Consider the following 22,399-nt stretch of genomic DNA (forward strand, 5'->3'; position numbering starts at 1 on the left):
TTTCGAGAGAATATTGCTTTCACTTTCGTCCAATTTTTGTTTTGTTTTGGTCCATTTGTTATGGTAAAGATAAAAAAGGGTTTTATACGAAAGAATCCGAAGTTTGAATCGGAGACTTTTTTTTTGTACACACAACCCAAAAATTTAAGCGATATATTATATATTTTACTCTTGTATGTTATGGTTTATTTATTCATCTACTACTGCATGTATTTGCCTTATATAAATGTTCTTACAATGAAACTTAATTTAACCAAGAAATTTGGTAGCGTTGGCTCTATTCTTCTAAAAAAGGTGTATAGTGAATTGTTGATATTCTCTTATCCTTATTATTATAGCTAGAAATAACAAACGTTATATTCCTACAATCAGAAATATAGATTAATCCATCCATCACCAATCATACTTTTGTAAGTGATTAATAAGCGAGTTTCTTTTTTTTCACAATGTCTTATATAATAAACATAAATTATTAAATTTGAAAACTTAGGGAAATTATTCATTTGGGCCATAGAGAAGAAATACTAAAAAAGAAGGAGCTCAAAAAAGGTCAGAACCAAAGAAAAAAAAAAACACAATTCATATTCTAAGTAAGTGAAAATCTTTAAAGAAAGCACAACATATCTATTTTCTTTCACCATAAACCCCAACTCATTTAATCCCTTTAAGAAGACCAGAATCCAAACCCTAATCAAACCCAAAATTACTGAAAATAATTTATTTTAAATAAATAGACTACAATAAAGCACCAGTATTAATGTAGTTGACGGTACTGCTCCAAATCTCTCTCCCTGAATCAATCTGATCAACATGACCATGACCATGACCACTTCCTCCTCCAATGTTCATCTGCCAGGGGTATCCCCACAAGACCTTGTTTGGATCACTTGTCGCCATCTGCTCCAAACCGCCTCCACCATTCCCAAACGCATACCCCACGTTCTCCATCTGCTGGCTCGTGGTCCCATACACGCCATCCATGATCATCGGAGACTGAGAGCTTCCGAACCCTAGATGTGAAGAAACCCCTAGAGGTTGCTTGTTCAACAAGGCAAATGCTAACCCAAGCTCCATCTGTTCATTGCTAATGTTATTATTATAACCGCCTAAACTCCCCGTCGAGAATGTTCTGGCGTCATGGCTTGCCGTCGGTTCAGGGGTTGTCCTGAGGCTTTTACTTGCGGAAGAGGAGCGTTTGTGTTTCCGGTAAGCACCACCAATTGGGATGTTTCTTAAGATTCCACCTTTAGTCCAATATCTCCGACAAGATTTGCAGAAGTAGCGAGGCTGAGAGAGACTGTAGTTGTTGTAGTAGCAGAACTTTGTGTTGGTGGAGTCACAACGAGGGCATCTTAGTGATTGCTCCGGTGGAGCTGGCCTAGTCGCCGACGGTTGTTTCTTCTGGTTCTGATAATCTTGTGATGAACATGAAGATACTCCCACCACATTCTATAAAAAAAACAAATTTAAATGAACATTAAAACCAAATTCTCTAACGAAATAATTATTAAAAATGTGAGGTTGATTAGTACCTGATGCATCGAAGAATAATCCATCTCCACTAATTGAGAAACTTCTTTGAAATGTAGAAAAGAGTGAGATTGTGATAAAGTGAGGAGAAAGAAAAGAGAGATAAAGAGTGGAGATAAAGGAAAAGCCAAGCATCTTATCTCTCTATTTATAGAAAAGAATGTGGAAGTAGCTAGAGAATTTGTTGGCTTCCTCAATATTATATTATTTCATTTTTAACGTTACTAATCAATGTTGTTACCATATGAGTGAATAACGTGTTCCAACTCTCGGAGCATGAGATGTGAACCATGAAGCCGTTTTATTAAATAAAGATTTATCCTACTTCTGATTTTTACAACTAAAGATTCTTTTTTCATTTAGATTGGAGACACGAGACTATTTGTGTCTAATTTATGCTTGTTAATTCATCAGCTCTTCATTGGTATCATATTAATCGAAAATGTATATTATATCGAGATCTTGTGTGCGAAAATTTTTCCATTCACCTTAATGCTTTCACTTTACAAATTACTATGTGTTCCGTAAACTTACAAAACTTGTTGATATAGATATAGTTCTACCATGTACAAAAAATTATATGTTGAGTACATTACATGTGATGATGTGGGAATTGGGAAAGATTGTTTAAAACTACCAAACATATAGTTAGTACTCTCTGATCGGATTCATCATATTGGCATTCGAATGTGGTCGTGGTGTACATGAGAAATAGTCATATATGTTTTTGCATCTATCTTGGATTTTGTTCGAAACTTTCTAAATACAAAAATAAACTATCAAAATCCTTAGGTTTCTAAGCAAATCATATATTTTTGCGAATATTAACACTATTAATTAACCAAAAGAATTGTCATTAATTATTATATATAAATGTGTTTTTTGGGGAACCTTTTTTTTTGTCGTCTAATTATTTGTATAGAAATGATGAGAAGTGTGACCTAGCTATGACCGTACTATGATGTATCAGAATTGGTTGTTTGTACGATGTCCATTCTCAGGCACCCATCTCCATGTGTGTCCTCAACCTCTTTCTGTCAAAATTCTTCCGTTGAGTTGTCGTCACCCCACCACATGGAACCCACCTTCTTCTTCTAAATTTAGTCAAAAGTTCTACTCTCGCGTGAATCCCACCACTCTCTCTCTCTAGCTGGTCCTATGTGGTATGTGTATTTTCTTCTCCCTATTTGTTATTTTTGTTTTGTCGCAGTTAAATTTAATATTACTCTCCAAAATGTTGGGTGAAACAAGGTAGAATAATACTCAGTTAGTTGTGATTAATCATTTCTTGGACCACATTGTTTATGTGAGGACTCGAGGTCCACAAATATCTGTGTCTCTGGCACATGGTTCATGACTTTCGCTTCCATTATTTGAAAAAAATCTTGCATGTACAAGTTTAGGTTTTGTAACTTCTAAATTATGAATGTCGAATTCATGGGTTATATAGTTTTGCTTTCATCACGGTTCACACACTCTTGATTAATGAGCAAAATGTAAGATAAAAGACACATTTTAAATTATGATTATGTTGGTGCATGTATATATTCTATGCGGATTATAAATATTTGTTACACCTATGTTTCTAGGATTTTCCATCAAGCCTTGTCTATGTATTTTTTAATGACTGTGTTTACACATTTTATAGTCTAGAATAAATTTGTCACAATATATACGTTGTGGGTATATACGGCATAAAATAGTCCATGGATCTATCATAGAATTGTTACTGCGAGTTTCTTTAGTTGTACTACATCAACATCCACAATAATGAACCAATCGTTTATTAAAGGTTTAACATAAACTTGCATTAGAGATTTAGAGGTGAGTGGAACGTCTACCAAGAGTGATACAAGCTACATGCACATAGCATTGATAATATTATAAATATTTAATTGTAGATTTAAGCATTGTACTTAGCTTGCTTCCCATGGGCAGCTTCTAGTTAGTTAAATTATCGTTTTTCGTCATATCCTGATCTTCTATTGCGCATATTCCAAGATATATTTTGGTAAATCCCCTTGTACACCATTTTTTGGTAAAAATTATATTGAATATTTCAAAAAAACTTTGTGTTAATCAAGGCTAAAAGCCTAAAACCATTACTCGAGGTATCAATCACTTGGTATTATTGAGTATTCTTTATGTAAACAAATCTAGTTCAACCTCGAACATATAATAACATGATCGTAGAAAAAATACATGCACAACTTTTTATTTTAAATTATAATTGAAAAATAACACAACTCTCCAAAATGACCATGTAAAAGCAGAGATTTGGCCGGACAATGTGTAGCCCATGATATCCCTATCAGGTAAAGTAAGTAGAGACACAAAACATCGATTTTCGTAAAAGGGACTAATATGAAGATTGAAGACCAAGATTTGGTCTAAAAGACATGTATATGGGTATGTATCACCCATATCCACAGCCAAATACATATATTATATGCATGTACGTATATATGTGTTTTCTTTAGACGTTTCTGCAAAATAACATTTGAAGTCGATGTTTTTTTACAAAAATTACCGTCTATTTTAAAAAATGCAGATTAATCTTGCGAAGTTAAAAGTAATACGCAATGTAAATTTTTATATATTTTTGAGTAGTTGTTATAGTCACATACATTAGAGCTTTAAAATTGTAAAATTAGATTTGAACTTCTCGTCGTAAAGGTTTTGATTTAGTACTGAAGCTATACTGGCTTCAGATAAGTAGAGATCAAAACTTGAGTATACAACAGAATTGGTTTTGTTCAAAAGAAAAATTAATAATAATAATATAGATACCAACTAATTTTGACACAATATTTTTTTGTTTTCTTTCACACCTTGAATTTATATTTCGAAGACACTTTGGAGACTGAGGTGAATAAACTTGTTGCATCAAGGCTGTCATATTCTACGACTAAAATTAGTGATTCATAAAAATGATTGACATCCGAATAAGGAATAGTGATGATTACACTCCAGTTGGACCCTCCTTGTGGCTCAAGTTTAAACCATAATGACCATTTCATATGTCTTTTAAGTTATTGTAATAGAAAATGTAACACTTTTATTTTTTTCATTACAACAATCAATATTTTTTTTTTCTTTGCTATAATGATTGTAACAAATTATAAAAACCGTAATTTTGAATTTTCGATAGATGAAAAAGAAACAAAGTGATTGAGGATCCGCATGGTGGCTAAAAATTAGACACGTGACGAAAGAAGAAGAATCTTTGAAGAAATCGAGAAGTGAGACAAAGAAACAAAAGTGGGGATCCCAGAAGAAGCTCTGAGAGATTTGAGCATGTGGTCTCAGTCTAGGTAAGGTTCAAAACTCAGACCAACCCACTTCTCAATTTTCCTCTTTCTCTCTATTATAGATATTATAAGAATAATACATTATTTATGGATATCTTTTATGGATGATGAGGAAATTTTAAATTTTCTTTTTCTGTCATATAGTTTCTCTTATATTTTTTTTTTTGTATAATATAGTTAACTATTGTTTTTGCATGTTTTATACCTGATAATTTTACAATACATGTTAAGAGAAAAATTTAAAACATTTTATGGCTGCTCCATAATTTATATGATCCATTTTCATTTGCAATTTGAAAATTTTGTAACATTTTAAAATAAGGATAATAAAACAAGTAGTGGATCGGACCAGGCGCAATTTCCAAAGCGACATGCATCTATTCTTACCTCCATCTTCAAGCAAAGCATCAACGCCTATAGATTCCCATGCAACGCTATATTTCTTTATAACATATAGTATTGAATATTTCTGTTGCTTTTTATTCTTTTCACTTTCCTGACATTGTTTTTGTTTATTCTTATTTTCTCTTCATAGAATTTATGAATTCCTCAAGCCTGTTGTAAATTGTTCAATCCTTAATATAATTCCAGTTGACAAAAAAAAAAAAGAATTTATGAATTCCTTATATGATCGGATCCGTTATAAGTCTCTGTTTTCGAACTTAGGAAGATCAAATTGGCAATTTTACCAACTACCATAATCACTAGCTAGGCAGATTATAACTTATAAGGTCTCGCCCTTATCTTTACGAAATTTAAATTTGTTTTGTATGAAATACTTATATATATAAAATACTTATATTCTTTTGTAAATTAAAGTTTTATGTATATAGGTCTCTCTACTTAGAGTTTTCTTATTTAGCTAATTTTAAAGAGAACCTGTGATGTTTTTTTAACCACTAGCTTAATACATAGGAGATATCTCTTTCTTTAACTACATACTTATTTTAAAAGAAGAATAATCATGAAACAGAAACATTGTTTGGACATTGTAAAATCGATTTTTTTTTTTCTTAGTTCATTTAAATCATCCAGAATCCAGTTGATTTTTTTTCATCACTGAAAAAAAGTTTGTTATTAAAGGTAAAAATATATTGCCAAATAATTTTCAGGCTTACTACAAAATTTTGAATTACCAACTCCGACCGGGTGTATTGTCTAACTCAATGGGTATTTCATTACATCTAAATTTGGGCTTGTTACATAGAGAAGGCCCAACATAAAAAATTCTACATCTTGTAAAATATTGGCTTTTTTTCTTTCGTCCATCTTGTAAAATGTTGGCTTACCTTTGGAAGAAGAAGATATTAACGTCATAATGATTTCGTATAGTTTTATAATTGAACTTTAGCAGCTCTAACGAAACGTAAACGTTGGCACTGTATGCCGTTCTAGAGTTACAAAAACTACAGACTGTTAAATTTAGATTACCATAGACGACACGAAGTTTCATACCCGACTAACGAATCACGACTTATACAAAACAGCAAAAAGCGTAAAGACTTTGAACTTAAACAATGGCGAGACCGAGACGAAGAAACACAGAGATCGGTGATGGCTTCACAGAGATATTCAACAGAGAGATTGGTTTCTCTCATCCAATCACCATCTCTCGTCGAATCTCCGCTTCTGAGGTTCTCATTTTTATCAAATACTCTTCTATTTCTCTATATCCTCCGATCTTGAACCCTCTCTTTACTTGTTTCCGTTTTCGTATGAGACTTTTGCAACTCGGGAAGAGTAAAAAGTTTCCAATTTCTTGCTCAAAATTCGTATAGAAATTGTGGGTTTTGGATAGTTATGTCATAGTTATCAGAAAGTCTTCTCCTTTTCTGGATTTGTGTTTCGAATCATGGATCCCAAAAGACTAATTTAGTGATGTTAATGTTATCTCCAGGTGAGAGGTCTTGTGTTGAAGTCGAACGGATTTATCAGTTAAAGATTCAAATTTTAAGTTCTTTGGATTGTGAACTGTATTGTTTTTCTTTTGTTACTTCAGGGGATAGTGAAGAAACTCGATCTATACGGGAAGTTAAATGGTCACGAGGGGTGTGTGAATGCCGTGGAGTTCAATTCGACTGGCGATGTTCTTGTTTCGGGTTCCGATGATCGACAAATCATGCTCTGGAACTGGTTGAGTGGAAGCAGGACATTGTCGTATCCCTCTGGACATTGTGAAAATGTGTTTCAGACTAAGTTCATACCTTTTACGGATGACCGGACAATCATAACGTCTGGTGCTGATGGACAAGTATGCTTGTAATCTCAAAAATCCTTAAGACTCTTCACCGTTGTTGCTTTTTGTACCTAGTTTAATCATTTGGTGTCGATTTTGCAGGTAAGACTTGGTCAGATCCTAGAAAATGGTAAAGTGGAGACAAAAAGACTAGGGAGGCATCACGGTCGCGTGTACAAACTTGCTGTTTTGCCTGGAGATCCTAATGTATTCTACAGCTGTGGTGAAGATGGGTTTGTTCAACATGTTGGTCTCTATATCTCTCTCATGGTTGGCTTTGGGATGTCTTTTCCTTTGTCAAACACAAATTCTAAACTTGTCTTTGTTATTTTTGGGCAGTTTGATATACGAAGCAACAGTGCCACTATGGTTTTGTATTCCTCTCCGTTCACACAAGGCTGCAGGAGACATCACTCCAGCAGTAGGATAAGATTGAATTCTATTGCGATAGATCCGAGGAATTCATATTATCTTGCGGTTGGGGGTTCTGATGAATATGCACGAGTCTATGACACTAGAAGAGGACAATTAGCGCCAGTATGCCGCCACGTCTTACCTGACGCGCCTGTGAACACTTTCTGCCCTCGTCATCTCCGGGAAACCAACAGTGTTCACGTCACAGGATTGGCATATTCCAAAGCTGGAGAACTGCTGGTCTCTTACAACGACGAGCTCATTTATCTGTTTGAGAAGAACATGGGTTATGGTCCGTCGCCGGTTTCTATCTCTCCTGAGAAACTGCAAGAAATGGAAGAACCACAGGTGTATACAGGTCACCGCAATGCACAAACAGTGAAGGGAGTGAAATTTTTCGGTCCAAATGATGAATATGTGACGAGTGGTTCAGACTGCGGTCACATCTTTATATGGAAGAAGAAAGGGGGTAAGCTTGTTCGGGCTATGGTGGGTGATAGACGAGTGGTGAATCAGCTAGAGTCTCACCCACACATACCGTTACTTGCATCTTGCGGGATTGAAAAGAGCGTTAAGCTCTGGACGCCAATGTCAAACGATGTTTTTTCCCTGCCTGAAAAGATCGAAAAGGTAAACTACTAGTTGATCAAGTCTCCCTCTCAACCAATGTTTAATGCTGAAACACTGTCACAAGCACTGAATTTGTATTTTGTGGGAAATGCAGGTGATGGAATTGAACAGGGTGGGGAGAGAAGACCAATCAAGGGTCACACTGACTCCTGATGTAATTATGCATGTTCTCCGGCTACAGAGACGTCAGACGTCGGCTTTTACAGAGAGAAGATACGTTTCAACTGACATTGGCAGTGATGACGGAAATGACGCTCACTTCATTGCAAGCTTAGTAGACAACGACGATGAGTCTTCAGAAAGAGAATGTACTGTAAGCTGAGTCTTAAACTAGTGTAATAAATTACAGGTCCCTTCATGTGTTCCAAATACTTGTGGATTTTGATTGTGTTGTAATTTTTAATAAGGAAAGGAAAATAAGGACGAGAAATTAAGCTGTAAAAACAAAAGGAACCAAAACGTCCAAACCAATTCACGGTTGGATGCTGTTAATTTCTTTCATTCAATTTGGTATTGGATAAGAGTAATGAAATGAAGAGGTTGCACAAGGAAAGATACACTCTCTTCTTTGTGCAGATTACAAAAGTATTACAAAGCATAGACTGATATTGTTCTTGTAGGCTCATCTATACAAATGGTAACGCGCCAGATTTTTCCAGTAGTTCAGCCTTATACAGTATTCAAATGTAGATCAAAATTACCTTCTGAAGCATCAAATTTTTGCTGATACAAAGCCAACATGGTAAGGTTATCCTCCTGCGCATGAGAAAAACTACTTTGGTAAGCACATTACGATATCAGTAAATCATTGCCTATATTGATGAGGTAGTGAGGAACAAGATTTCTGTACCAATTGAGAGTTAAAACTGCTTTGGGGGAGCCAGTATTGCGATTGCTGATTCGAAGGTCTGGTATGATATGGGCTAATAGGCAGAGCAGTTTCAACTATGATTCTTCCAACACTGGAATCAGTCAAACAACAATCCTTCTTTTGAGACGGTCTTAAGAGAAAATCCAACCAAATCAGAATTCTGAGAGTCACATCCCGTATGTTCTGTTGTATGGATCTCCAGGACTGGGCCTCCGGAATTTAGGCTCTTCAAAACGGCTGTAGACGTTGTCACTAAATCCCATCCGTTCATTCCTTAGAAGCTGGGTAATCCCAAGATTGTTACCACTTTGGGGTTCATTCCACTTATCCCAGTGTCCATTTGACAACAATGGATTTGGTGAAGCTTGTCTAGGCAACTGTGTGAAAGGAGATAAGCCAGCTCCTTGTGTTTGATCCATTAGCCTCGAACTAATAATCCCATATGGGTCAGAGACTAAAGAAGAGAAGTTGTTAACGTTCCTGGGATCGTGAAATCCATTAACTTGCTGTGCAGCCAGAGACCTCTGCGCCAACAATTGAAGTCTTGCATCGTTCTCAAATGAATTCAGTTGAGAAGAGAACCCTGATCTCATATCAAAATCGGCTGTTTCCATCCCATTGTGAAGTCTTCCCCTTCCAACAGCTAAAATTGCAGGATCAATAAACTCAATATCTCCAGCAGCATTCAAATTTCCACTTGGAGGTGGTACATGATATGCGTTCCTCAACAAATTGGCTGAGTCAAGTAAACGAGTTCCTGCAAGTTGCAAAATATGTGTTACAATAGTCTCTGCTTATGAAAACTATCCACTTTTAGGAATGTAACATATAATACCTGATGCAATATCAGAAGACAGGTCGGCTCTTTCATGGGAAGAGAAACCGGGAGGAGGTAACCTGTTGGGAGCAGAAAATCCAGGAGGAGCAGAAACTTGAGTCCTCGCCACTACAAGAGGACAATGGTGAAAAGTTAAGAAAAGCCGAGGAAACGACAGTCTTGATGAAATACCTGTTAGCTAAACCAATTTTAATTTCAAAAAACAATTATAGGAAGCCATGATATATACTAACCAGGACTCTTGTAAGAAGATAATCCAGGACTAGCAGCAAATTGTTCATATCCGCCAGAATAATTTGAGGCAAAACCATTTTGACTGCCGAGCTTATCCTGATACATATCACGGTTCACTCCAAACTCCTGAAGAGGCTGATCTCTTGACAACTGCCCATATATGCTGTAACTTTTATTGTAATACGCTTGATTATTTGATTCTTCATGCCGAGCAAAAGAGAATCTGGACTGGTCATTATGTTGCTTTAGGAGATTAGAAGATTCCAGAGTACTAGCACTATGATCACTCTGGCCAAGTAATTTTGCAAAATTGTGTGGTGAAGTCAAGGATTCATCCCAGGGATCAAAGTCTAAAATGTTTGAAATTATATCATCCTCTGCATTCTGAATGTTGCTCCTGCCTTCATTAGCAAATAATGAATGCTCCATATTGGATATGGCTTTCTCAGAAAATCCATTTGGAAGATGCAAACTATCGCTACCTATTTCAAAGGTGGATTCAGTATTTGAATCCATCCGACCAGAAGTTTCCCGGGTCTGGAACGAACGAGAAGCTAGATGATTTGAATCCAGAATTGAGCTTGATGAACTAAACATATAAGTTGAGTGGCTAACAGCCTCTGCAACATCCCGCCTATTGTTATTGAATGATGAGGAATCATTGACATCCACCTGTGCCTTAACATCTATCTGGGATCGCGAACCTGATCTCCAATCCCACTCTGGCCTTGAACCATGAATCCCATTCTGTGATATGCCAGCTTCTGCATAAGTGGTTGTAGGAGAATCTTTTCTACATCGCTCGAGATTTTGTACATCGTTATCAGGTTGTCTAATAGAACCTTGATCACAATGAGTACCAATAGCCACTGGAACACCAGGAGCTTCGTCCCTAGAATTTGAAGTTATCCCCATCCATGCAACATCAGCCGACAAGTTACTAACATCGGGGAAATCTTCAGCAATTTCATTTGTGTGTTCAAAAGAATTCTCAACAGCAGAAGGCTTGTCAATGACTCTGCTATTGTAGGAAGATTCTTCTAAACAGGATATCTGATTGCTACAAGGATCTCTATTAGGTGATGTAGTTCTCTTGGACCCAGAATCCAACACAATCTTCTGCTGCCAAGGCTTCAACACGCTAGGATTGCTTTTTTCAGCCAATGGTTGAATTTCTTCCTTAAGAGGTGGTTTCTGAAGAGTGTTACTAGAGGTTACAGGCCCATGAGCTGCATTTGCAACAACTGTAGACATAGCCAAAGTTCCATTCTCTGATGTTGATCTTTGATTATCAAAAGATCCATTTGACAAAGCTGAAGTTGCTAAAGAGTGTTGATTTGTTGAACGTGCCCCCCTGTGACAGCATTTTCAATTTTTTTTAAATGACCCCATAAATAAGTTCACAGACAACAGCTTGCAGCAAAAAAATTACCATGATGCTGCAGCAGGAAGAGCAGTTGATTTACCAGAGCTCCCACTAGGTGGAGAACTCCTAGGAGCACTAACTGAAGTCTGCACCAATAAAATGAATATGAACTAAATATTAATCTCATACAGCATTTTCCTAATACAGAAAGGCATATTGTAAGAAAGCGCATTTACACAATTTGTAGCTATAGCAGAGATAAATTTCTAGGAAATGCTGCATATCCATCAAAGTTTATAGTGAGCAACATTCAATATGCATTTACTCATATATGACTATAACTGAGGCCACATGATATGAGAATAAGTTTCTTTGATACAAATGACCAAGCCAAATAGCACTTTATATCACGGTAAAGTAGAAAAGTATAGAGCTTACAGTAGAAGGAACTTTTGCAATTGGATTTGCAGTAGAACTGTCACTGCTATAAGCATCCAATGGTGGAGGTAGCATACTCCCTGAACGGTATTGCATAGTATTTGTTGCTCCAGTGATTTGCTGAACCCTGCTCATTCAAAATTACAAAAAGAATTAACTAATCGTCTAAAATACCTGACCTCCATTACACTACATTTTCTCCACGTATATAGCACACTAAGAATAATCACGAGTACAAGAGAAACACTTAGAACAATATGGCAATGAAGATTACCTTGTATAGGCTGATATGATCTCATCTTTTGTAAAACTATCCTCTTGAGAGCCAACCTCATGCAAATAGAGGCAATCAGGATTGTTGCATGCCTGGGAACAGAAAAAAACAATCCATATTCAAATAATATCAGTTGCAAATTTCAACTGAAAAGAAGAAAGCTGAAAGAAAATTCTGGGAGCCAGAGAGCAGAACAAGAGTGCATATAGGACATACCGCGTTTCTTAACCATGCATGACAATACTTTGTTGTCCCAAAACATGCCCTGCAATATATAAAGGAAATAAATAAAGTCAATGGAGATAGTTACCATTGTACACAATCATTTTTAAACAACAGGGTGCTCGGCATAACTTACTTCAGTGCTTTACCATCCAAGATAAACCCATGGACAGATTGAATACATCGAACAGCCTCTTCCTCTTTGCCATAAGTGATATATCTGGATTAATAGCCGTTTATAATCAGAACATAATAATAATGCAAAACAAACATGTAAGGAATCCATTCATGCTAAAAAGAGAAATTTGGTTGATTAACACTAGAAAAAACGAAACTCACACACTGCATGTGTTGTTAGGGAACTGTTGGATGAGACCTGTTGCTGTTCGGGACATGGAAACCTTCAGAACCTTTCCATACTGACCAAAATACTCATTACGCTGGAGAAGCTAAGAAGAAAAAAATAAACTTTCCCGTCACTAAGTAGATCATATGATATAATTACAAGGATTTCGAGGAATAAATCACGTACATCTTCATCTGCTAGATTAAGGGGCAACCCAACAATGTAAACAAGATTTCTTCGAACCACTCGGACACTTGTTAGTGGCTTTCTCCCTTCAGAAGGTTTCAATTTTGACTTTTGTGTTTTTTTGCGATCCATGTTGCCTTCAGAGGTCAGTCTGAGAACAGGAAATAGATAAGAAACATCAGCAAACGAAAACTAACACAGAACAAAAGTCCACATCTCAGGTGCCATATCTCAACCTCTCTTGATCAACAGTCATCCCAACAATCTTTTCTTTATCATATGGAGTACGGCAAGCTGGACAGCGCCCTTCTGATTGATCTTTCTCTGCCATGTCCATTATGTGATGCCAGCACCAAACACAAATCTGTAAGATTGGAGGTAAATACATATCAGATCAGAAAATTATCAGCAGAACAACGGTCAATGATCTCTGAGGCCACCACAATAAGTATATACCACAATGCAGCCATCAAAGTAAAAGATAAAAAGCATAACTGAACCTAATTTTCCATCCTGATCACAAAAAAAAAATGTAAATCAGAAAGGATGTATGGACCTGATAGCCACATTTGCAGGGCTTCAATTGCTGGTCAGTCAAATCCATCTCCTCTGCACACAAAGGGCAAGTCTTTTCACCGTAATCACTCATTTTTTTCCTGAATAAGACAGAGATAAAAAGACTGGAATCAAAAGAAAAACAAGCAAAAGCTACCATACTGACAAAACTACATAAAACTTTGGTACTTGAGCAACTGGCTACATTGCTTAGATAATAAAAAAATGGACAATTTAACTAATAACAGTACAAATAGAACATCTTCCCGATCAAGAAACTAATATTATTCCAAAGATTCAAACTTTCAGATCGAAATCGAAAATCTAACAAGGCAAAGTCAAGAGGTAGCCATAATTAATCCGTGCATGTGACGCGACGGTTCAACGAACAAACAATCGAAAAGACATATCGACGACAATCAAAAATCTCCATAGAGATTCTACAATCCGAATCAGTAAACAAGTTGATCTCAAAACCAGAATTAGGGTTTTGAGAATCGGCGATTCAAATCCCAACATCAAAGAATCAATCACGACGATGAAGTGAAAACATACGGCTGAGTAGGGAGATTCGATCGGAGATTGTGGAAGAAGAAGAAGAAGATTGAGAGAAGTGGGAGATTGCAAGAGACAAGTGAGATTGGATGGCTGAGATTTTGGCCTTTTTTTTTAATATATATATATATATATATATATATATATATATAACCCTTTTAATCTCTTCCAGTTCCAGATCCACGATTGCATAACAAGAAGAGATAATATGGAAACAACTATACCCATAGATTCTTTGTTTATCACGGTTCTGCCACTGTCGCCGGTTCGATTATTTTCGGTTGGTGTCGGTTCAAAATTTTTAAGTTCTGGTTTTTGGTGGTTTTTTGTGCTTGTCGCTAGTGGCTCGTGGGTAGCATTTAAGCATGGGTCAGTGCTTGTGTCTACGAGCTCGAGTGATCGAGCACACATTCCAAACTTAACACCAAAAGAAAAAGAGAAAAAAATCAAAAGCTTTTAATGCGTTTCAGTACAAATTTTTTTGTGTCAAATAATCCGTTTTAATATTTGCACAGCAAAAAATTAAGGGAGACTCACAAAAATGCCCCTTTTTCAATACCCCTTTTCAAAAATGCCCTCTCCCTAATAGCTTATCTGAAATTGACCATTTTACCCTTAATGAGGCTTTGAATCAGGTTATAACCTAATTTAAAAAAAAAAATCTGGGCACGCCGTCACCCATATCCACACCCACAGGTTCTTAATCGAAATTTCAATTGCTGATCAAATCTTCATCATTCATCCGTTGAGAGTCAAATTGAGAGTTAAATCGACCTTCTTCTTCTATCAATATGATGAATCTCTCCGATCTGGATTCTCAACTCTTTGTAATCACACAAAAATCCTCTTTAATCTCTTCTTCTTCGGCGTAATTTTGATTTCACAGTTTCAATTTCGATTTCAAAATCAATTGTTGTTTTTGTTTGTGGAGTGATGAATCATGGGACTAGATTGTTGTTTATGTGCAGTGGATTACATCTTTTGTTTCCTAGAGAAGAAAGGCTCGTCAACTTACTTTTGCTTTACCACTTTTTCTTTCTAGCACACGAGTAAAGTACATTAATAACACTTTCTTTTGTCCATTATTAAACAATTTGATTCTTGCATAATGGCCTAATGAGTACATGTGTTAATTTATAAGACTGGAAAGACCTTAAGATTTGATATTATATTGTTTAGTTTGAGTGTTATGTGGTTTTGGTGTTTCTGATTTGTGTTCATAAGATTTTCAGAGAAATGATTGTGATTTGTGTTGTGGATGTGATCTAAAATATATTGTAAACCCTTTTAAATACACGTTGTAAAACTTTTAAAATATCTTGTAAAACATTTTAAAATTTTTAAAATAACTTTAAAATACTTTGTAAAACATTTTAAAACCTTTAAAATACCTTGTAAAACCTTTAACCTTGTAAAACCTTTAAAATACCTTGTAAAATCTTTAAATTTTAAAAACCTTATAAAACCCTTTATAAAATATTTTCAGTTTTATAAATCATCTTATACCTTATAAATACTTTGTAAAACCATTAAAAACCATGTAAAATCTTTAAAATATCTTGTAAACTCTTTTAAAACATGTTGTAAAACCTTTAAAATACATTGTAAAACCTTTAAAATACCTTGTAAAATCTTTAAATTTTAAAAACCTTATAAAACCCTTTATAAAATATTTTCAGTTTTATAAATCATCTTATACCTTATAAATACTTTGTAAAACCATTAAAAACCATGTAAAATCTTTAAAATACCTTGTAAACTCTTTTAAAACATGTTGTAAAACCTTTAAAATACATTGTAAAACCTTTAAAATATCTTGTAAAACCTTTAAAATACCTTATAAAACTAACATCACTATTTCATCAAACACATGTATTGAGTCACTTGTTGTATAATAATAGCAATCACTTTAACAATTAAAGCACCAAATATAACTATCAATAGTGTTACATGGAATTTTCTTATGTTACAAACTTATAAAATATGCATACAAGTTGAGTAAGTACTTTGTGGTACGTACAACATGGAACAAAATCATCATTAAATTTCTACTTTTCCAACGAATGCAATCGTATCAGAAGACGAGTTAGGAGGGTTTGGACATGTTTGATTCATCTTGTCAAGCTTCTTAGCAATGCCCAAAACTGCAGAACCTCTAGGTGAGGTGATTTGGTTCAATCTGCAGGTTATTTGAAAATATATGCACATGATGCTTGTCTTGAGGTGTTTTGCTTCAACCTGCAAGGATCTATACTAGCTGGGAGTGTTTTCGTGTGAACCTTTTATCATGGAACCAAACATTTGAAGTGGAATAAATCAAAGATGATATACACAAAGTTTAAGCACTATATAAAATCATTAACAGTAAAAAAACAAACCTTTAAAAAAGCATGTAAAACCTTTAAAAAATACGTTGTAAAATCCAGAACTTGAATAAATCAGAGATGATAAACACAAAGTTAAAGCAATAAAATCATTAACAGTAAAAAAAAAACCTTTGAAAAGCATGTAAAATACGTTGTAAAATCCAGAAGTGAAAATAATCATTGATATACAGATTTTGCTTGAATAACGCTTCTAAAAAACAGAGATCAGTTACCTGAAATTGACAGAGCCGGACACAGAGAGAGAGATACAGATCTCGCTTAAAAAATCGAATCCAGCAGATCTCGCTTAGAACGATAAAAAATCGTTAGAGGTTGAAAATCAAACACATCACAAGGGAGAGAACATATCTAAGAATAGAGAAACAGATTTAGGAATAGATCGTTGCGCGATTATGTTGATCGATTGGAACTAGATCTAGATCTAGGAATAGAGAGAGAGAGAGAGAGAGAGAGAGAGAGAGAGAGAGAGAGAGAGAGAGAGAGAGAGAGAGAGAGAGAGAGAGAGAGAGAGAGAGAGATAGCCGCTCGATGGAAGAGAAAGAGAGAGGAAGACAAAAAAAATCTGATTCTAGGGTAGAAAAGAGGAAGGGTATTTTGGTCAGTTTAGACATTTTTGAGGGGCATTTTTAAAAATCACCAGCTGAAAGGGGTATTATTAAAAAAGGGCATATGAAAGGGGGCATTATTAATAATTTCCCAAAAATTAAAGATAAAGAGAAACTTGTGAATTCTTCATTGTCACTCAAAATTTCGTTAAATACACTGAAAATACTTTTTAATTTTCATCTTTTTGGTGGTTATTTTATTTTGTTGTTCTTTAAATATCGGATAGTTTAAAAAATTATATGGAAGTAAATTTAAAATTTTAAAGAAAATTTAGTAAAAATGGATAGAAAAACTCTTACCTTTCTTTACAGCATATAAAAAACTGTTAACTTGTTTTGTTGGTTTTTAAACTCTCACCTTATCATAAATGGTCAAATAAACCCTATTAATAATGGTTTTTATCTAGCTCGTCTATTTTTTCAACTTTACCCTTAATCTCCGAAAAATATAGAGTAATCATACGAAAATTTTGACAATGTTGTATATCCCTTATTCGCTACCGTCAAGTTCGTAAAATTTTGACAAATATTATGTCGAAGCCTTCGCAATGAAGAGTTCAACTCTACTATTAGAATTTTTAAAAACCAGTGTATGTGACCGGAAAAATGTTTACAATATACGTACAAGGGTTATATTGCGTATTATTTAAGATTTCGTAGGATTAATCTATATTTTTCGGAGATGGAGGGTAAAATTACAAAAATGGGCGAGTTGGAGGGCTTTTTTTTTGCACAAACCCCTATAAATAAACTTAACTTAAATGCAAACAAATCATTATACCAAAACATAAATAACTATAAATAATTTGATTTAGGAGTTTTTATTCTAAAATTCTAGTTTACAATATTTTTCTAAATTGAAAACTTTGAAGTCATGATGTAACCCTTATATGTATCTTGTAAATGTTTTTTCCGGTCACATAAATTAGTTTTTTAAAATTTTAAAAATAGAAATGAACTCTTCATCGCGAGGGCTTCGATTTGACATATTATTTGTCAAACTTGAACGAAGTTGATGGTAGCGTACAAGGGTTACAATATTATAACTAATATTGATGAAATGATTTAGTTTGTATGGAATGATCAAATTATAACTAATATTGAGAATATGAGTGTTGGAGAAAAAAACCTAAATTTAACCCAACAACCATTTCCCAAAACCAGTTAAAATGGAGAACACAACAACAACAACAAAAAGGACGGAACTTGATCAGACCACGAACCAGAGTCTGTCATCGTTTCTGAATTGACAATGGTTGAGGAATAAGCGAATTCTGACCGTTAGGTTTTTTTTTTTTGAAGTCTTTTCTGGAGGGAGAGACCCGAGAAAGAGAGAACAGTTTGACTTTTGACTTTGAACAAGAAGAGACTTCTCCGATCTCTGAAGGTATGTTTTTTCTAGAGATCTTTGTTTTGGACTTCGTTTGACTTTTTCTTAGAAATTTTCATTGATCTGTGTTTTGGGGACGAAATTGGCCGTGTTACGATTTGATATTTATGGGTTTCGTCTTCTCGATGAAATTTGATTTCTGATTTGATGCTTAAAAAATAACTTGGTTTAGTCGCCTCTCTTTGAATGTGTAAGTGATTCGGCTAGGTAAGTGATTCGGTTAGGTAAGTGATTTGGCTAGGTAAGTGGGAGCGTTTATTGTGTTTCTCCTTATGACGTATTTGCAAAGTCATGTTGGGACCAAGATAAATGAGCATGAAGAGAAGAAGAGGGATACGAAGTGGCAAGTTCTCCTATCAAGAGTTAACCATAGATTTGTGGGTGTGGCCGAAGTCTTATGAAGCAATCTTCGTGAGGTGCAGAAGGATGTATCCGTGGTGAGGAATGCTTATGCTCAAGTACAATATTGGATCAGTTTTACACATGAAAACCTATTCATCTCCTCTCAATCAGTTTCCGAATCAGGCTTTGAAGGCATTCTTGGACCAGGAAGTCAAGAAATCTAGTCATGAGCCGACATAAATGGTATCTTTAATGAAATAATAAAGTTTGGTAATAATTATAAGAGATCGTCTTGGGAATTGAAGCTTAATCGTATGTTGCAACGAATAGATTCTATAAAAAAATAAAAATAAAGAGAGACCTTTCTCCCTCTTATCTCTCTCGCATCATTCAGAGAGTGAAATCTCCATTTGCTTTCTCCGATTAAAGTCAGAGACTTATGTTTTTTAGTTTTTCTGTTTATATTATGGCCTTCTGCCAGTTTCTATTTTCCAATTTTATATGATGTTTTCAAATCTTTAAAAAAATCAGAGTGTTTGTTTCGGACCTTTTGGATCATCAGTTGCTCGATCACAGCATTATTTTTACCAATCAATATAAATATTTCTAAATTGGCGTTTTTCTAAAATTTTTTTTTTTTTTGAGGAATTACCAAAAGTATTTAGTTATGTACCGCCTTTTAAATCAAAGCAGTATTTACCTAGCTGTCTAACCAAAACACATTGGATAATACATTTTTTTTTCTTTTTCAAATTTGTACTATTAAAACTGATTATATATACACCTAATATGTATTCCTAGACTTATACACATACAAAGAAAAATAGTTCTCTCTCACTAACATTATTATCTCACACCCTCTCAAATATATGGCTAATGTTATTTTTTTTTCTTTGCCTTTAAATAGGTATTTCATATAATAATTTTTGCTTGCATTAATTTTATTGAATAATTTTATTTTATGTAATAAATATAAATTATTTTGGTTACTCAAATATTAATTAAAATTTGAATTATTATATTTGTAATGTATTTATGATTGTAAGAGTAAATATTAAATATCTTTTTATATATGTATCCCGCAAATTATTTTTCAGCAATCAAACATTATTTCATACCGCTTATTCTATAAAAACTGCATTTATTCCGTAAATATATTTTTTTCGAATGTACTGAAGTGTACTGTACTTTCAAACTGTTTTCTCCATATATCCAATGACACTGTTACCATTAAGATCCTAAAAATGACCATATCTATAGTTTTCCACTAATTTAATCATATAATAATAATATCATTAACACTCATAAACCACATGTGGTATATAATACTAATATTAAATTTAACCGCATAAATACAATTTCAAATATGTAACGTAAAAATACTAAATTAATTCCTGAACGAATAAAACGAGTATATTATTTATTTATTAATCGTATAGAAACGATTTTGATCCAATCAAGATTTTAATTATTAAAATCCCCACGTTATTTATGTTTAACAAAAAAAACTTTAAAGCAACACGAAATAGTATTAGAAAATAACTATGGCAGATAGATAAAAAAACTGTAAAGGACGTTGAGAAGACGGAAGACCGTTGACAAAGTCAACAACAAACACCAATCGTCGATTTGAGGCGGCTCTAATCTCAACCACACGATCTTCCCATCTTTCTCTTCTTCTTCATCTTCTTCTTCCTCGCAATTACCGCGAAAACTCATCTCTGCTCAATCCTCAGTTTCAGTCTCTGTATTGACTCTTGACTGTTATATAAAAACCATACAATACCTTCAGATTCACTACTTCAAACCTCAAACCAACCACTGAAGCTTGACTTTGATCGATTGAGAGAGAGAAATGAACACCGGTGGCGGCCAATACACGGATTTTCCGGCGGTGGAAACTCACGGAGGACAGTTCATAAGTTACGATATCTTCGGTAGTTTATTCGAGATCACATCTAAGTATCGTCCTCCGATTATACCAATCGGTCGTGGAGCTTATGGAATCGTTTGGTATGTTTCGTTCTCTGAGCTTTTTCTTTAAGTTTCTTCTTTGAGATCGGAGTTTTTGATATTTTGGATTTTGAATTTTGTGAAGCTCTGTGTTGGATACGGAGACCAACGAACTTGTAGCTATGAAGAAGATAGCGAATGCTTTTGATAATCATATGGATGCTAAGCGTACGCTTCGTGAGATTAAGCTTCTTCGTCATCTAGATCATGAAAACGTTAGTGTTTTTTTTCCTTTGATTTTTGTGAAATTATCTGTAGAAAATTAGTGAATGAAATCATGATTAGGGTTTTGGTTTGTCAACAGATTATAGCTATAAGAGATGTTGTTCCACCACCACTACGAAGACAGTTCAGTGATGTTTATATTTCTACTGAATTAATGGATACTGATCTTCATCAAATCATCAGATCTAACCAGAGTTTATCAGAAGAACACTGTCAGGTAACTAAAACTGTTCTTGGTTTATTTGGTTTCCAAGGTAGATGAAACATGAATGATGAAACTGATATGAATCTTCTTGATATGAAACAGTACTTCTTGTACCAGCTACTTCGAGGGCTTAAGTATATCCACTCAGCTAACATTATACATAGGGATTTAAAGCCGAGCAATCTTCTGTTGAACGCGAATTGCGATTTAAAGATTTGTGATTTCGGTCTTGCTAGACCGACTTCAGAGAATGACTTCATGACTGAGTATGTTGTTACGAGATGGTATAGAGCACCTGAGCTTCTGTTGAACTCTTCAGATTACACAGCTGCTATAGATGTTTGGTCTGTTGGTTGTATCTTTATGGAGCTTATGAATAGAAAGCCTTTGTTTCCTGGTAAAGACCATGTTCATCAAATGCGATTATTGACAGAGGTAAAAGATTAGAAAGTTATCTACTTTTTGTATGGTTTAAAGATTCTGCTTTTCACGGAATATGTGATGAATTTGTGTGGATTTTGCAGTTGCTTGGCACACCGACAGAAGCTGATCTCGGGTTTACACACAATGAGGATGCGAAAAGATACATCCGGCAACTTCCCAACTTCCCACGCCAGCCGTTAGCAAAACTTTTCTCTCATGTTAACCCATTGGCCATTGATCTAGTTGACAGAATGTTGACGTTTGACCCCAACAGAAGAATCACTGGTAAGTTACATATATGCAGTAAATGTTCTCTGTTGGTTTCTTACCATCACTATCGTTTGATTCAAAACTGAAAATACCATCTTTGTGCAGTTGAACAAGCTCTGAATCACCAGTACCTTGCTAAATTACACGACCCGAATGATGAGCCAATCTGTCAAAAGCCCTTCTCTTTCGAGTTCGAACAACAGCCACTGGACGAGGAACAGATAAAAGAGATGATTTACCAAGAAGCCATAGCACTCAATCCAACATACGCCTAGAAGAGCAGCAGCCCCGTGATTGCCCGGTATTACCCAATAACCATCCGAATGGCTGCTTAGTATCTTTGCCCGTTCTTTTATTCATGTACTTCTTCCACATATGTAATCTTGTAATTCTATTTGTTTGTTAATGTTATTTACTACTAGTGATTGAGTGTAGCTCCAATGTAAAGTACTCCATATATGAAACCATATCTATAGACTTTTTTTACCTCACATACTTGAGTCTTCCCTAGTAAATATAGTTTTGTAATGTAC

The 22,399-nt window shown here is 34.8% G+C and overlaps 5 protein-coding genes and 1 long non-coding RNA gene across 6 annotated transcripts; 2 read left to right on the plus strand and 4 right to left on the minus strand.

Moving 5' to 3' along the window:
- Nucleotides 1-561: 561 nt before the first annotated feature.
- Nucleotides 562-1,652, minus strand: LOC9313492 (dof zinc finger protein DOF3.2). The gene is made up of 2 exons (XM_021026082.1): nt 1,533-1,652; nt 562-1,449 (listed from the first exon to the last, which is right to left on the minus strand). The coding sequence occupies exons 1-2, from the start codon at nt 1,554-1,556 to the stop codon at nt 736-738; spliced, it is 738 nt and encodes a 245-aa protein (XP_020881741.1). The 5' UTR covers nt 1,557-1,652; the 3' UTR covers nt 562-735.
- Nucleotides 1,653-6,317: 4,665 nt separating this feature from the next.
- Nucleotides 6,318-8,565, plus strand: LOC9313493 (DDB1- and CUL4-associated factor 8). Its single transcript, XM_002875690.2, has 5 exons — nt 6,318-6,475; nt 6,841-7,092; nt 7,180-7,323; nt 7,417-8,121; nt 8,216-8,565. Exons 1-5 carry the CDS (start codon nt 6,359-6,361, stop codon nt 8,441-8,443), a joined length of 1,446 nt encoding a protein of 481 aa, XP_002875736.1. The 5' UTR covers nt 6,318-6,358; the 3' UTR covers nt 8,444-8,565.
- A 34-nt stretch (nt 8,566-8,599) lies between these two features.
- LOC9311805 (serine-rich adhesin for platelets) lies at nt 8,600-14,114 on the minus strand. The gene is made up of 14 exons (XM_002877379.2): nt 14,007-14,114; nt 13,453-13,552; nt 13,133-13,260; nt 12,897-13,047; nt 12,704-12,813; nt 12,501-12,584; nt 12,359-12,407; nt 12,143-12,234; nt 11,869-11,995; nt 11,497-11,576; nt 10,064-11,418; nt 9,828-9,938; nt 8,972-9,749; nt 8,600-8,877 (listed from the first exon to the last, which is right to left on the minus strand). The coding sequence occupies exons 2-13, from the start codon at nt 13,543-13,545 to the stop codon at nt 9,160-9,162; spliced, it is 2,970 nt and encodes a 989-aa protein (XP_002877425.1). The 5' UTR covers nt 13,546-13,552; nt 14,007-14,114; the 3' UTR covers nt 8,600-8,877; nt 8,972-9,159.
- A 1,765-nt stretch (nt 14,115-15,879) lies between these two features.
- LOC110228477 lies at nt 15,880-16,803 on the minus strand. Its single transcript, XR_002332033.1, has 2 exons — nt 16,606-16,803; nt 15,880-16,254 (listed from the first exon to the last, which is right to left on the minus strand). It is a non-coding gene; the product is annotated as an uncharacterized LOC110228477 (long non-coding RNA).
- Nucleotides 16,804-19,933: 3,130 nt separating this feature from the next.
- On the minus strand, nt 19,934-20,449 carry LOC110228473. The gene is given in 3 exon segments (XM_021026086.1): nt 19,934-20,314; nt 20,316-20,395; nt 20,398-20,449. Coding segments are annotated over 3 exon segments (174 nt in total). The 3' UTR covers nt 19,934-20,272.
- On the plus strand, nt 20,275-22,359 carry LOC9313494 (mitogen-activated protein kinase 3). The gene is made up of 6 exons (XM_002875691.2): nt 20,275-20,743; nt 20,829-20,958; nt 21,048-21,185; nt 21,276-21,608; nt 21,698-21,881; nt 21,972-22,359. The coding sequence occupies exons 1-6, from the start codon at nt 20,586-20,588 to the stop codon at nt 22,139-22,141; spliced, it is 1,113 nt and encodes a 370-aa protein (XP_002875737.1). The 5' UTR covers nt 20,275-20,585; the 3' UTR covers nt 22,142-22,359.
- The last annotated feature ends 40 nt before the right edge of the window (nt 22,360-22,399 follow it).

This window comes from Arabidopsis lyrata (genome assembly GCF_000004255.2).
Source record: "Arabidopsis lyrata subsp. lyrata unplaced genomic scaffold ARALYscaffold_5, whole genome shotgun sequence".
In the NCBI taxonomy this organism is placed as follows: Eukaryota; Viridiplantae; Streptophyta; class Magnoliopsida; order Brassicales; family Brassicaceae; genus Arabidopsis; species Arabidopsis lyrata.

What these genes read in the sequence shown, in the direction of transcription:
- LOC9313494 (XM_002875691.2), top strand. Translation starts at nt 20,586, where the DNA reads ATGAACACCGGTGGCGGCCAATACACGGATTTTCCGGCGGTGGAAACT. An exon ending in GTCATCTAGATCATGAAAAC is followed by an intron (nt 20,959 to 21,047) that starts GTTAGTGTTTTT and finishes GTTTGTCAACAG; the next exon opens with ATTATAGCTATAAGAGATGT. An exon ending in CCCCAACAGAAGAATCACTG is followed by an intron (nt 21,882 to 21,971) that starts GTAAGTTACATA and finishes ATCTTTGTGCAG; the next exon opens with TTGAACAAGCTCTGAATCAC.
- LOC9313492 (XM_021026082.1), bottom strand. Translation starts at nt 1,556, where the DNA reads ATGGATTATTCTTCGATGCATCAG. An exon ending in ATTATTCTTCGATGCATCAG is followed by an intron (nt 1,450 to 1,532) that starts GTACTAATCAAC and finishes TTTTTTTTATAG; the next exon opens with AATGTGGTGGGAGTATCTTC.
- LOC9313493 (XM_002875690.2), top strand. Translation starts at nt 6,359, where the DNA reads ATGGCGAGACCGAGACGAAGAAACACAGAGATCGGTGATGGCTTCACA. An exon ending in AAGATGGGTTTGTTCAACAT is followed by an intron (nt 7,324 to 7,416) that starts GTTGGTCTCTAT and finishes ATTTTTGGGCAG; the next exon opens with TTTGATATACGAAGCAACAG. An exon ending in TGCCTGAAAAGATCGAAAAG is followed by an intron (nt 8,122 to 8,215) that starts GTAAACTACTAG and finishes TGGGAAATGCAG; the next exon opens with GTGATGGAATTGAACAGGGT.
- LOC9311805 (XM_002877379.2), bottom strand. Translation starts at nt 13,545, where the DNA reads ATGAGTGATTACGGTGAAAAGACTTGCCCTTTGTGTGCAGAGGAGATG. An exon ending in CCTAACAACACATGCAGTGT is followed by an intron (nt 12,585 to 12,703) that starts GTGAGTTTCGTT and finishes CTATTAATCCAG; the next exon opens with ATATATCACTTATGGCAAAG. An exon ending in TTGGATGGTAAAGCACTGAA is followed by an intron (nt 12,408 to 12,500) that starts GTAAGTTATGCC and finishes TATATATTGCAG; the next exon opens with GGCATGTTTTGGGACAACAA.